Source organism: Triplophysa rosa, linkage group LG16, assembly GCF_024868665.1.
Source record: "Triplophysa rosa linkage group LG16, Trosa_1v2, whole genome shotgun sequence".
Classification (NCBI taxonomy): Eukaryota; Metazoa; Chordata; class Actinopteri; order Cypriniformes; family Nemacheilidae; genus Triplophysa; species Triplophysa rosa.
This window is the reverse complement of record NC_079905.1, coordinates 17,752,105-17,765,432: the sequence shown is the minus strand read 5'-3', so window position 1 is coordinate 17,765,432 and position 13,328 is coordinate 17,752,105. Positions and strand designations below refer to the sequence as shown.

The following is a 13,328-nucleotide window of genomic DNA, read 5'->3' as shown; positions in this document are numbered from 1 at the left end:
ATTCGGTTTATGGCTACTATAAAAACTACAATTCCCAACTGTAAGAGCGGAAGTGGCCGCCGTGTGATCACGTGATCAAGACCGGAACACTCCAATCAGCGTTCAGTTGCGTCGCTGCGGGTAACGTCGACCCGGGAGATCTTTGAGGTAATTTGTACAAGCGTTCTTATTGCAGTAATAAGTACACATTGTGTAAATGTTTCGAATGTTCTGACGTTTTGGGATAAGTCTGTGTATGTACTCTTTTTGTATAAGCAAAAACACTCACCAGTTGACAAATATTTAGATACAGTTGATTTTGCGGCCTAGTCTGACGCGTTAGCTAGAACCGACGTGCTAACTTTGCGTTAACTAAGGAACAGTACACAACGATGTGCTGTTTCTAGATTTAAAAATGCAGTTTAAACGCAACGTTGATTTGAATTATTAAACATTGTACATTTAAATGGCGTTTTTCAATGGTAAGATTAGAGAGGCTGATTAACGTTAGCTGCCCATCTGAACGTGCGTCAGGCAGGCTGGTCGGGTTTTACGTGAAAACAGAATAAGAACCGCTGCTTAAAACTTTTAACGTTATATGTCATCTCTATACTCAAAATTATCAAATACGTTTTACGTATGTTACCGGTAAATGGTGATTTATGAGTCATTAGGGATATGAGCATGAGTCATTGGAACCGATGGGTCTCGTTTAATGTTAATGTTTCTCCTTTCTTTTCCCCAGTTTCCCAACATGAGTAGCTCCGAGGAAGTATCGTGGATTTCTTGGTTTTGTGGTTTACGGGGAAACGAGTTTTTCTGTGAGGTCTGTCAAGCCTCTTTGTTGCACAGATGTGCATTTATAGCTGTGTGTACTGTGTATATCTGCATTACATAAATGAATTGTATACAGTAAGAAGATCTACTGTCTATATATAATGCCAATGTTTTTTCTATACAGGTAGATGAGGACTACATTCAGGACAAGTTTAATCTTACGGGACTCAATGAGCAAGTTCCGCATTACAGACAAGCACTCGATATGATCCTGGATCTGGAACCTGGTCAGTAATGTTTAGATGCCACACCAGTCTTGTTTTATGATGCTTTGTAGTAATGGTGTTCTACTTGAAAAAAGAGATAGAAATAGAAAAAGAAATGCTAAACATAATTTAGCAGCTTATTTCCCCTTTTCTTTGGCCGTATCAGATGAGGAGCTTGAGGACAACCCCAATCAGAGTGACCTGATCGAGCAGGCTGCCGAGATGCTTTATGGGCTCATCCATGCACGGTATATCCTCACTAACCGTGGCATTGCCCAAATGGTATGTCTCTGCGTTCCCAGCGTCACGCTGTATTATTAAAATGAGTATTATATCTGTCAGAATCTGTGCTGCATATTAAGGGTGCTTGCTTTTCTCTTGCAGCTGGAGAAGTATCAGCAGGGCGACTTTGGCTATTGCCCTCGTGTTTATTGTGAGAATCAGCCAATGCTGCCTATTGGTGAGTTTTAAGTGCACAAGACCGTCTTCTAAATCTATTGAGTAGGAACTTGCAAGTCAGTCTGCGTTTCCCTTTCTAGGGTTATCCGACATACCTGGTGAAGCCATGGTGAAACTCTATTGCCCTAAATGTATGGATGTGTACACACCGAAATCATCCAGGCACCATCACACTGATGGAGCATATTTTGGCACTGGATTCCCCCACATGCTCTTCATGGTGCATCCAGAGTACCGGCCAAAGAGGCCTGCCAACCAGTTTGTGCCCAGGTTGGTTGGCATATGAACATCTCTGAAATGGTTCTGTTAAAGGTGCCAAAAGTATTCATTGATACAATATGTTAAATTGTTCTCTGATATCTACATGGAAGGTATGTGGCTTTATTAAGTGCAAAAATGATCAAGAAATGTCCATTTACAACCCCAGGGTTTGTCCCTAGAATGAAAAGGTCTGCTATTACCTTATTTTGGAAGGGTCATGAATATTAATTTTGAGCTCTGCTCTGATTGGCTGTTTCGCTGCACGGCTCATGCCACTAGCTCTCACAGCAAACAGATTGTGACGCTACTGTCAGGCGTGAAATGGAAGAAGTGGATACAATCACTGCTTGCGGCAGGGGTTCTAATGGCAAAATAGTCGGAATTGGCCCCTTCTTAAATCAGTAGCAAAACGCTGAGCGAAGCCTGATTGATATTGTCCCAGGTTCGAAAAACTGTCCCTTCCACTTTTGTTACGTGACTCTCGCTGCTCTGTGCTTCAAATGGCATTATAAACAAATATAAACAAGGCTTAAGGGCCATATAAACTTGCACGATACAGATCAGACGCGTCTGACTTTATAACTGTGCAGCTCGCGCTGTTTAAAGAAGACGCTCAGCTTGCGCAGACCCACCTGACTTTATAACTGTATAAAGCAGCTCGCGTTGTATAAAGATGCGCATGGGTTTATAACTCAGATGACGACACGCCTGACTTGATAACTGCCCAGCTCGCGCTGCAAAAAGACGTGTCTCTGTGCAGCTCGCACCTAGACGCACCTGACTTCATAACTTAAAGACAACGATATCATCGTCCATCGCGAGGTTTCACTGTAGACATTGCCCAACCGTATTTACAATACCTGCAGAACGTCTGATGATTCGGCTGTGCACGTCCGGCTGGCCGAGAACATGGGCGGGTATATGCAACATTGGGGGCGTACATCCCGACTGTAACATCAGTTTCTTGGCCTTTTTTGAGTGGTCTTTTTCATGCACAAGATTTACATGAGGAGGAAACTATAGCGTTTACGATATGTCATTTCCACGTACAGACCTCTTATTATTCATCTATGCCTAGGTAAATACAGTTTTCCATTCTATGGCACCTTTAAGCTTAAACAATATTTGATGTTGTGTGCTTCTCTTGCAGGCTGTATGGTTTCAAGATTCACCCAATGGCTTACCAGCTACAGCTGCAGGCAGCCTCCAGCTTCAAGAGTCCTGTCAAAGCAATCCGTTAAAATCCTCAAGACAAGGGGAGGGGTGGGATTGGGTGGGTCGTGTGTCTGTCTGCATTGCCCAGCTCTTCTCCTACAATTCGTTCTAAATTTGACAGACAAACACTTAAATGTGGAGAGAGTGAGACTATATCACACACTTTGGGGAGAAACCGAAACCGTACCTCTGAAACTGTAGAGACAGTGTGGTGTTCCTTGTAAAAATGATTTCAGTTCTTAACCGTAACATTAAAGTTATAATTATAGATAGTTACATGAATCTTGCTCTTGTAGGATCTCTCCGGTCATGTTTGTTTTAAATCAACAAGGTTGAGTAACACTACCATACAAGATTATGGCCGGCCGGGTTGGTCAATTCAAAAAGGCAGCAAGAACATCGTATAACCCCCTCCACAATTAGACCAGATATTTGGCTTACTTTAGAACAGCTGTTGCATGGAATGACAGTGTATTTCAGATTTGTTTTTAGCTTGAAGTAATATTACTGGGTTTGTTTATGGCTGCTTTTGTTGATAGTTTTCGGTGCATGTATTAGCAGAAATGGCTGTAATGGAAAGACACAAATCTATATTAGACAAGTATTTTGTTTTAATCTGGTCCGCACTCCTCATCAGAACAACAGTGACCTGCTGAATTCCTCCAGTGTCAAGATTACTGAGATTTTCTGCAGTTAGGACACGTTTGTTATGTTTGGTTGGGCCCAGGTTTTCTCTATTTTTGGAGTGCTTTTGTGTTTTTTGTTGGTCCTTTTTTCCGCTTCTTTCCTTTACAGCTGTTGAGGAACCCGTGTTCAGAATTCACAATAAATATCTTTTCCTATAGCTTGGAAGTGTCGTCTGTGTTTGATAACAACTCTCTAAAGCATTATCTGGGTCCACATTTAACAGTATACTGTCTATGCAATCATAAGGCTGCTGTGTTTGGTGTACAACATTTTAATTCTGCAAGTTATTACAATATTATGGATTCCTGATTTGCATACACACCGGTGCTATGAGAGGTCATGTTGATGTGAACAGTGATTCAGTGTGTATGTGAAATTATAACAGTCTAACTTTTTACTTCGATGTTTACTTTAATTTGCTAAACTACATTATAAATTTATAGAGTTTGTAAGTTAGCTGTATTTTTTGAGTTATGGCTTAAATCAAAACAAACCAACTTTTTGTTTGACTAATATTAATTGGAATGCACAATGAAAAACATAAAAAAAAACTGAGTAATCACAGTATGGGACCAAACTCTTCAAGTATATCATATATCATACCATTAACTTCAATTTACCAATTGGGTAATGTGCTAATTTATTATAATTTAAGAGTTATTCATAATCTGTAGTTACAGTCTATACAAGCTCATTTATGCCTTTTAAGACCTTTAATATCAAGTATTATAGCATAAGTATGTTGCATATCCTGAAATAAATTATACAGTGAAAGCTGAATTTACACACAAAAGAAAACTGCACCAAAGTCAACAGTTTTTTATTAACAAAATTTATTTTTCCTTGAATTTACTACGTTGCTTATTAAACTCAGCTGAACAGAGGACTTTCAAAATATCAAACAAAATACCTAGAGAATAGAAAAATGACAATGTTCCCTGTATAAACTGTATACATACTCTACACAGTCAATAAAAATGGCATTAACATTACATAGCCATAAAGTGTTTACCCCATTTGTCATAGAAGTCATTTGCTTTACGAATAGTAATGCATACTTTTGACGAAGCAAAACAGTATTTGGAAAATAAGGCGCCATACCATTTGACCAGTTTAGTAGCAATTCGGGGGCAAGAAGTGGCAATTGTAAACAAGAAATGACCTCACAAGTTACTATCTACGCCTAATATTCATATAAAGGCATCATAAATAAGAGTGGTGAATGCAGACTGGACCAGTAGCTGCACAGATGAGAAAAACAAATATGTCAATATTTAAATATAAACAAAAATAAAACACCAAAACAGGGCTGTACACGATAAATATAGCTGCACCATTTATGTGGCCAGTATAAATATATTTTTTGTAATGTTACTTTGTCTTTTTACTTTTGTATCGCTGAACTTTTAAAACTGCATTTTGAACTGGAGCTCAGCAGAATCGGACTGAATTCATTTTTCCTCTACATCCTGCAACAAATCATTTTCAAATGCTTTTATAATTCCTCCTTTACACCATTGAGCACCAGGGGCTTGGATGCTTCACGTTTCAGAAATTTGATGAAATCTTTTACTTCACGAGCTCCCTGAAACAAAACAATAAATGTTGCACAAGAATTAACCTAAACACTGTTGATAATTTAATATAATAAATAATATAATAGAAATGTATATTTAATATAAAGTGACTGCATCATCAACCTACTCCTTATTAACTTATCAATATGAACATTACATAAAATACACCCCATATACTGTAAGTATTGCCACAGTTGCAAATTAACATTACCTCATATCGTTTTGGCTCATTCTTCCGTCCAGCAGGGGCGAAATATATTGTTGGAAAACTGTAAAGGAATAATGAAACATTGCAAATGGCTATTAATATTTTTTAAATCTTACTACCTAATTAAATCCACAAGATTTCATAAGTAATGATAAGATTCAAACACATGCCCTTGCACATCATAGCCCTGCGGGACATCATTGGCTGTCGCGTCCATCTTGGCGATTACAATATTGGGATCACTGTACAGCTGAAAGTAATGAGACCAGAGAGATCAGAAGAACAAGAAGAGATTCTGTGAATGAAAGATGTCAGAGATGTGCTGATGACTGCTGACCTGTTGTCCAAGCTCTTCATATTTGGGCTCCAGTTTTTTGCAGTGGCCACACCATGGAGCATAAAACTCAATAAGCAAGTCTTTCTCTGGATCATTCACAATCTCTTCAAATGTATCTGCCACAACCACCTGCCCACAAATATCAGCTTGTTTTGATGTTTGAAGTGACTACAAATAACATAAGCTTGCTGTTCACTAACCTTGACCGGTCCATTGTTTTTGGCAGGCACTGGCTCTGATTTAGTGTATTGTTTTAGTCGCCCAGCAAAGTAGTCTTCTAGAAAACTCTCTAAAGACTTCCCATCTCGTCTAAGGAGGGGTTATATTTACAGTTAAACTCAGACATGATTAAAAACACAGACCTGTAACAAATTCAAATGTTTGCAGGATGTTTAAAGGGGTCATATGACACGGCTACAACGAACATTATGGTTTGTTTTAGATGTAATGCAATGTGTATACACGATTTAAGGTTCAAAAACGCTGTATTTTCCACATACCGTGCTTGTTTGCATCTCCTCTTTGCCCCGCCTCTCTGAAATGCGCAGATTTTTTACAAAGCTCATCGCTCTGAAAAGCGAGGTATGCTATGATTGGCCAGCTAACCAGTGCGTAGTGATTGGTCGAATACTGCAAGCGTGTGACGGAAATGTGACACCTCTTACCATATTTGGAACATCAGGTTTCTCATGTGATTTTGTTGTCCACTGTAAATATTTGAGTATATTCTTTTGTAGCCTTCAAATACTTGAAATATGATGACCACCATGATTAATGTCCCATTTAGGGATATACTGGATTTAGAAAATAAACATATTTTAACAGATTGTTTTATAACTGAATGTATTCAGTACCATTTAAAAAGAAAAAACAAAACTTGCTATTAAGCAATTTAGCCCAAAAGCAATTTGTGATAATTGTATTATCATATTTAAGATATCAATCTAAATTGTATTATGATAACATTCTTATTACTTTTGGGAGTGATCAAAAAACAGTTCACCTAAAAATGAAAATGATGTCATCATGTCATTCCAAACCTGTATGACTTTCTTTCTTCTGCAGAACACAAAAGATATTTTGAAGAACTTTGGTAACCAAACAGTATTGGCCCCAATTGACTTCCAATGTGTGGACACAAAACCACCGAGGCATTTCTCAAAATATCTTCTTTTGTGTTCCACAGAATAGTCATATACAGGTTCGGAATGACATGAGGATGAATAAACGATGACAGGATGTCTTTAAATGGCCTGTAGCGACATGCCCCATTTACTCATATTAAAACGGAATGTCGACTCACGTAAACTCCTCCCTCATGGTGTATTTCTGTCCCGTTCGTGTTCTGATGGTGACGAATGGCAGTTCAGTTCCATCCGACGTGCCCAGACCGAATTCATCTCCAAGCTCTTCAATAAAGTCATGACGATTGGCAACTGAGAACAACAGACCCCAGGAACTGAACTTGGACGCAATCTTCAACACTCTAAACGTGAATACAACAGGGAAAATTACATATAGAGAGAGAATGATCTTAAATGTACATTAGTAGCTTGAAAACCAAGTCACCTGTTTCTCCAGTAGTTGGAGCCTTTTGGATTGCGAAGGTAATCCAGGTCGTAGTATGCAGTCAACAAATCCCTCTTCCTCAAAGAATCCTTATTTTCTTTGGTCAGGTGGGGACAGATTCCAAATCTAGAGAGCAAAAAAACCCCAGATGGAACAACTTTCTATTTCTGATGTGATAATAGTGTGTGAAGTTCATATATGAATAAAAAAGAACCAAAGCATGATCTCATCTCACATGTTATCTCTGATGAAGCGTCGCAGGCCCGTGATGGACATGGGTCCTGTTTGGTGCACTACAGTGTCCTCAAACGTGCTGTTCAGTCTGGGGGGTCTGAACAGAAGCACAGACCTGCAGGAAAAGCAGTCACAGGTGTTTATAATCATACTCTGTTAAATGTTGGTCATATTCTCGCAACACAGCCAGAGCAACTACTGATCTCTAATCTGCTTTTAGAAATGTTTCTTTCTTCATTTCTTTTGTGTGTTGACTCTTACTCGTATTTGACGTCATATTTGTGCCCCAGTTGGAGGTCTATGGTGTGAGCGAAGCGGAAGCTGCCTCTCATTAAATTGGCTCCTTTGAGAAACTCAGCCAGTTGAGAGCTGTCACTCCCTGAGAAAAACCCTGAGAAACACATGATGAAAGAGAAATACATTACATGACAAATGATATCACATATGTGACCCCGAAAAAACAAAACCAGTCTTATGGGTCAATTTTGGGGGAAAATTAGATTTTTACATCATCTGAAAGCTGAATAAATAAGCTTTCTTTTGATGTATGGATGGATTTGTGAGGATAGGGCAAAATCTGGCGGAGATATAACCCTTTAAAACTCTGGAATCTACGGAGCCGTGGAAGGGACATTGGTGAAAATAAAAAATTGTGCGCACAAGAAACTTTCGCACATAACAGGCACATTCACAGTAACTCGTGAGCAGTGTTGGGTATAACTAGTTACCAAGTAATTAGTTACTGTAATTTAATTACCTTTCCCTTGAAAAAGTAAAGTAAGGGATTATGTAATTAAACTAAATACTTTGTGTAACGTGTGTGTGTGTAATAGTGGAATTGACATCAAAATTCAAAGTCTAATTTTAAAATCTGTGCTTTAATGTATAATTCTCACATTTGTAATATTTTGGTCAGTTAATAAGAGTACTTTATTTAGTTTAATATTATTTATTTGAATGAATTAAAAGAGCCATTTCATGCCTATCCTTGAATCACTTAACTCATCAAGGTTGATATAGGATATAGACAGTAATTAGTAACTAAATACTTTTTGGAGAGAGTAATTTGTACAGTAATCTAATAACACTATTGAATATGTAATAAGTAACTAGTAATTAATTACTTTGAGAGTAACTTGCCCAACACTGGTCGCGAGCATGTTTCTCAAACTGATTTTTTATTTTAACCAATGTCCTTTCCACGGCGCCATAGGAATCTGAGAGTGCAAAAAAATCAAAATATTGAGAAAATCGCCTTTGAAGTTGTTAATCAGAGGCATTGTAGCAGGCCATCCACTCATAAAAATAAAGTTTTTATATACTATTTAGAGTAGGAAATGTACAAAATATCTGTTAAAATCGATCATTTTGACCCATACAATGTATTTTTGTCTTTTACAAAAAATGTGCCCGTGCTCCTTAAAACTGGTTTTGTGATTCAGGGTCACATGATTTAAGATACATCATAATTTAGATTTATGCGTGTCTAAATTAATTTGAATGTTTATTTACAGCATACCCTCTATCTGTGGTATCCTCAGCGAATGATATTGTGACAACGGATGGATATGATCATGACCTATACAGTGTAATTCTCAATAAACTCAACTCAACTTTATTTATATAGCGCTTTTACAATTTTCATTGTTACAAAGCAGCTGCACATGAGACACATTGACTACAAGCAAAACAATCAAAGTTGTACCTGCAAAAACAAGAAAAGGTTGAAAACACAAAAGACAGACACACCCACACACAAAACACTCCACACACAGAACACGCACCAACACACACAGACACAGAGACACACACACACACGGATGCGCACGCACACACACATAACACACACACACACACACACACACACATACGTACACAGACAAGTACGCACACACACACACGCTCAGTGAGAGCACACATTTAGGATAAAGGAGAGAGAAGCACAGGTCAAATATAGCAGATAATAAATTCCTATATGCAATATTAATTAAGTAAAACTTTAAGATTCTAAAGCAGCCCCCCCGGTCAGGCAGATAGTGCAAAAACAGTATGCAAACGGTGGCGAGGAACCCAAAACTCTAATCGAGAAAAAAAACCTCAGGAGAACCCAGGCCCAACCAGGGGATTCCAGTTCCCCTCTGGCAAAAGCTGCTGCCTCTGCACAAGCTCCAGAGAGCTTGCACAACAAGGCTAAATAAAATAAATAAACTTACTAATAAAATAAATTATAGTTTAAGATTATCATTAATAATCTAATAGCATTTGAAATTTTGTGGTGAAGACATGTCAAGAGACCGCGTCCTTCTTTATCCAGCTCTATCATCTCAGCTCTTGTCAGGTCCCCACTTCCCATTCTCCGCTCTACCATCAGGTCAGGCCATGAACTGCATCCTGCTCGCTGTGGTAACCTTGGAACAATGAGACAAGACTGGCTGAGAGTAGAGTACTGTTCTGTACTCTTTGATGCAACAAGTACATCAGTTGTGTTTTTGGTTCCGGTTGATCTAACTAATGCAGCCTAAACCCTCTGAAGATTTATATTATGGAAGAGTAGTGTATGCAAGATTAAAAAGATGCGTCTTTAGTCTAGATTTAAACTGACAGAGTGTGTCTGCCTCCCGGACAGTGCAGGGAAGACTATTCCAAAGTTTAGGCGCTAGATAGGAAAAGGATCTACCACCTGCACTTGATTTTGAAATTCTAGGTATTACCAACTGACAGGACGCCTGAGAGCGTAATGCACGTGAAGGACTGTAATACAAAAGGAGTTCATTCAAGTACTGAGGAGCTAAACCATGTAAGGCTTTATAGGTAATAAGCAAGATTTTAAAGTTAACGCGATGCTTTATAGGTAACCAGTGCAAGGTTGACAGAACCGGGCTAATATGTTCATACTTTTTTGTACGTGTAAGAACTCGAGCTGCCGCGTTTTGGACCAATTGGAGTTTTTGTAATAAGCCTGCAGGGCAACCACCTAACAGTGCATTACAGTAATCTAGTCTTGATGTCATGAATGCATGAATTAACTTCTCTGCATCTGAGATTGACAGCATATGACGTAGTTTAGATATATTCTTAAGATGGAAAAACGCAATTTTACAGGTGTTGGCGACGTGGCTCTCAAATGACAGATTACTATCGAATAGAACGCCAAGATTCTTTGCTGACGACGAGGGTTTTATGGAACATCCGTCAATAGTTAAACAGTATTCTTGGTTGTTACTTATAGCAGTTTTCGGTCCAATAAGTAACACTTCCGTTTTGTCCGAGTTCAGTAATAAAAAGTTGTTACTCATCCAGTTTTTTATATCGACTATGCATTCCATTATTCGATGGAACTGCTGTGTTTCATGAGGCTTCGAGGAAATATAAAGTTGAGTATCATCAGCATAACAGTGAAAGCTAACTCCGTGTCGCTTTATTATATCTCCTAGAGGTAGCATGTATAATGCGAAGAGCAGAGGCCCTAAGACTGAGCCCTGTGGTACACCGTACTGGACTTGCGATTTGCGTGACACCTCATTATTTATTGCTACAAATTGAAAACGGTCGGATAAATAAGATTTAAATCAGTCTATGTAGGAGTGTGCTGTGGTCAATGGTATCGAATGCAGCACTAAGGTCTAGCAGCACCAATAACGAGATACAACCTCGGTCAGACGCCAATAGCAATAGCAATAAACAGAATGTCGCAACTAGCCAATCAGAATCGAGTATTCCAGAGCGCCGACTGCACCGTGTATTAAAGCCAATAAATGACCACTTGCCAACTATGCTGGCATCGAAGTTGCTGATAAAGTTTTCCAGATCATATTCACTGTGTAGAGGCAGAGAGTCAGGTCCTGCATGTTTCTTCATATGGCTCACAATTCCATCTGTTAACACAGTCATACTTGCAAAATCAGCAGCACATACGCATTTTATGTCAGAACTCATAAATACAATAAAGAGGCAAACAGTAAGCTCACCAGCTGAACGTGGCCCATCATACGATGACGATTCCTGTCCGTTCCGGAATATTTTGAGTGTTGGGTATCCAGTGACCCCATATTTCTTACAGGTCTCTGTATTAGCAGTACAGTCCACCTGAACACAGAATGGCATGCATCTTTTAATATATCAGAAGGTTAAAGCCCCCAAAAGCATTTGACACCAAGTCACACTTGTTGAAATTTGTATAATTTATCAATCAGATGACAAAAAACAATTGCCCATCTTTAAAGATCTATCTACATACGCCCGCGGGTCCCCTTGCATGGAATTCGCCATGTTGTTTCTACAGTAGCCCTAAACGGACAAACTGCTCTACAGAGTGTGTTTCGTGATTAATTTCATTAATCTCCTTCGGCAAAAAAGCGAAAGCGTGATAACATCTTAGTTGTGTGTCAGCCACCGTAGTGCTCCGAAATGGAGGGGTGGAGTGAGCCGTTGGTTGCAATTCACAACCTCTCTGCTAGATGCCGCTAAATTTCATACCACTGGAACTTCAAGTCTTGATATTCTTTCTGGGGTCAGTGTATGAGTCATCATAAGGCTATATTAAAATCTACACCAGAGGTTCTCAACAGGGGGTCCCAGCTGACTTCCAAGGGGGCCTCAAAATGACTGATAACTTAAAATTAGAGCATTGGAATACATAAAAAACGTTGGCCAGTTTTATAATGAATAAACATTTTTCCAGTTATAGTCAAGTTCTAAAATATTTTATTAGGTAGAAATTCAGTTTTTGTGAGTGGGACCTTTGATTGAACCCCTCAACTAAAGCACTCACCTTAGCTAGTGTTACTGTTCCCTTCAGTCGATTAGCAGCACTTTCAAACTCTGGGGCAAGTTTCTTACAATGGCCACACCTGAAAACAACAGAGACAAACAAACAAAACAAATCAGCAGATGAAAAACGATAATTAATATAGTAATGAATAATGATGGTGCCACTTAGATCAGATATCAGGATTCGTGCAAAAATGCATTTGCTTTGTTAATATTAAGAAAATATTTTTCTTCTTGAAATGTATCAGTGAGTTTGAAAGCGTTTGCACGCATCTGTCAGCTGAATTCAAGTACCACGGACAGCTCACTACCACAACGCCATACGGAACATTGCAGCAAATGACGGACATCCTACTATTTATATATTCTTATTTTACACCTAAATGTTTATACGTGCACGTACAGATGTGTAAATGGATTCATAGTATCTCACCAAGGTGCATAAAACTTCACCAGCAGGGTCTCGTGCTCGGGAGCGAGGTAATCGAAGTCCGAGTCTTTGAGCTCGAGCACATCACTGCGCCCACAAGCCGACGACCTCAACATACAAACAACGAATACACAGAAAACAAGATGACCCATCGAAAGGCTGTTTGTAAAAACAAACACCGAACTACAAACGCTCCTGTGCGCTGCACGCCGGGCGGTTTCCACCTTTGCGTTTGTTCTCGTGTGATGCGCGGGACAAAAGCAGAGTGTGTCACCGGCGTAAGCGATGATTGGCTGGTAATTCTACAGCTGATGAGATGTAAAACAGCCATTGGTTGATTTCACCGTCACTCATGGCGTTGCCATTATGCGCTCCACCTGGAAAATTCTTTGTACGGTGAATGTTTGAAATGAAAAAGGATTCCGTAAATTTATTAGAATCCGAAAATAATTTATTTGACATATTATATTACATTACTTATGAGAGGGACTATTCTTCATAAGTGTTTAAATAAAATTACGTGAATATGTAGAAAAACGCACATTGCTTTACAATAAAC

At 38.9% G+C, this 13,328-nt stretch overlaps 2 protein-coding genes across 3 annotated transcripts; one reads left to right on the top strand and one right to left on the bottom strand.

Moving 5' to 3' along the window:
- Window positions 1–85: 85 nt before the first annotated feature.
- Window positions 86–3,801, top strand: csnk2b (casein kinase 2, beta polypeptide). The gene is made up of 7 exons (XM_057354731.1): window positions 86–147; window positions 725–805; window positions 941–1,043; window positions 1,189–1,304; window positions 1,407–1,482; window positions 1,562–1,751; window positions 2,893–3,801. The coding sequence occupies exons 2-7, from the start codon at window positions 734–736 to the stop codon at window positions 2,981–2,983; spliced, it is 648 nt and encodes a 215-aa protein (XP_057210714.1). The 5' UTR covers window positions 86–147; window positions 725–733; the 3' UTR covers window positions 2,984–3,801.
- Window positions 3,802–4,979: 1,178 nt separating this feature from the next.
- pdia8 (protein disulfide isomerase family A, member 8) lies at window positions 4,980–12,930 on the bottom strand. 2 transcript variants are annotated; one of them, XM_057354634.1, is made up of 13 exons: window positions 12,773–12,930; window positions 12,341–12,419; window positions 11,538–11,655; window positions 11,337–11,444; window positions 7,831–7,960; window positions 7,571–7,684; window positions 7,336–7,461; window positions 7,070–7,252; window positions 5,967–6,075; window positions 5,767–5,895; window positions 5,600–5,679; window positions 5,433–5,490; window positions 4,980–5,229 (listed from the first exon to the last, which is right to left on the bottom strand). In XM_057354634.1, exons 1-13 carry the CDS (start codon window positions 12,919–12,921, stop codon window positions 5,140–5,142), a joined length of 1,473 nt encoding a protein of 490 aa, XP_057210617.1. In that variant the 5' UTR covers window positions 12,922–12,930; the 3' UTR covers window positions 4,980–5,139. The 2 variants fall into 2 exon arrangements, with proteins under 2 accessions (XP_057210617.1, XP_057210618.1); XM_057354635.1 differs by lacking the exon at window positions 11,337–11,444.
- Window positions 12,931–13,328: the final 398 nt, after the last annotated feature.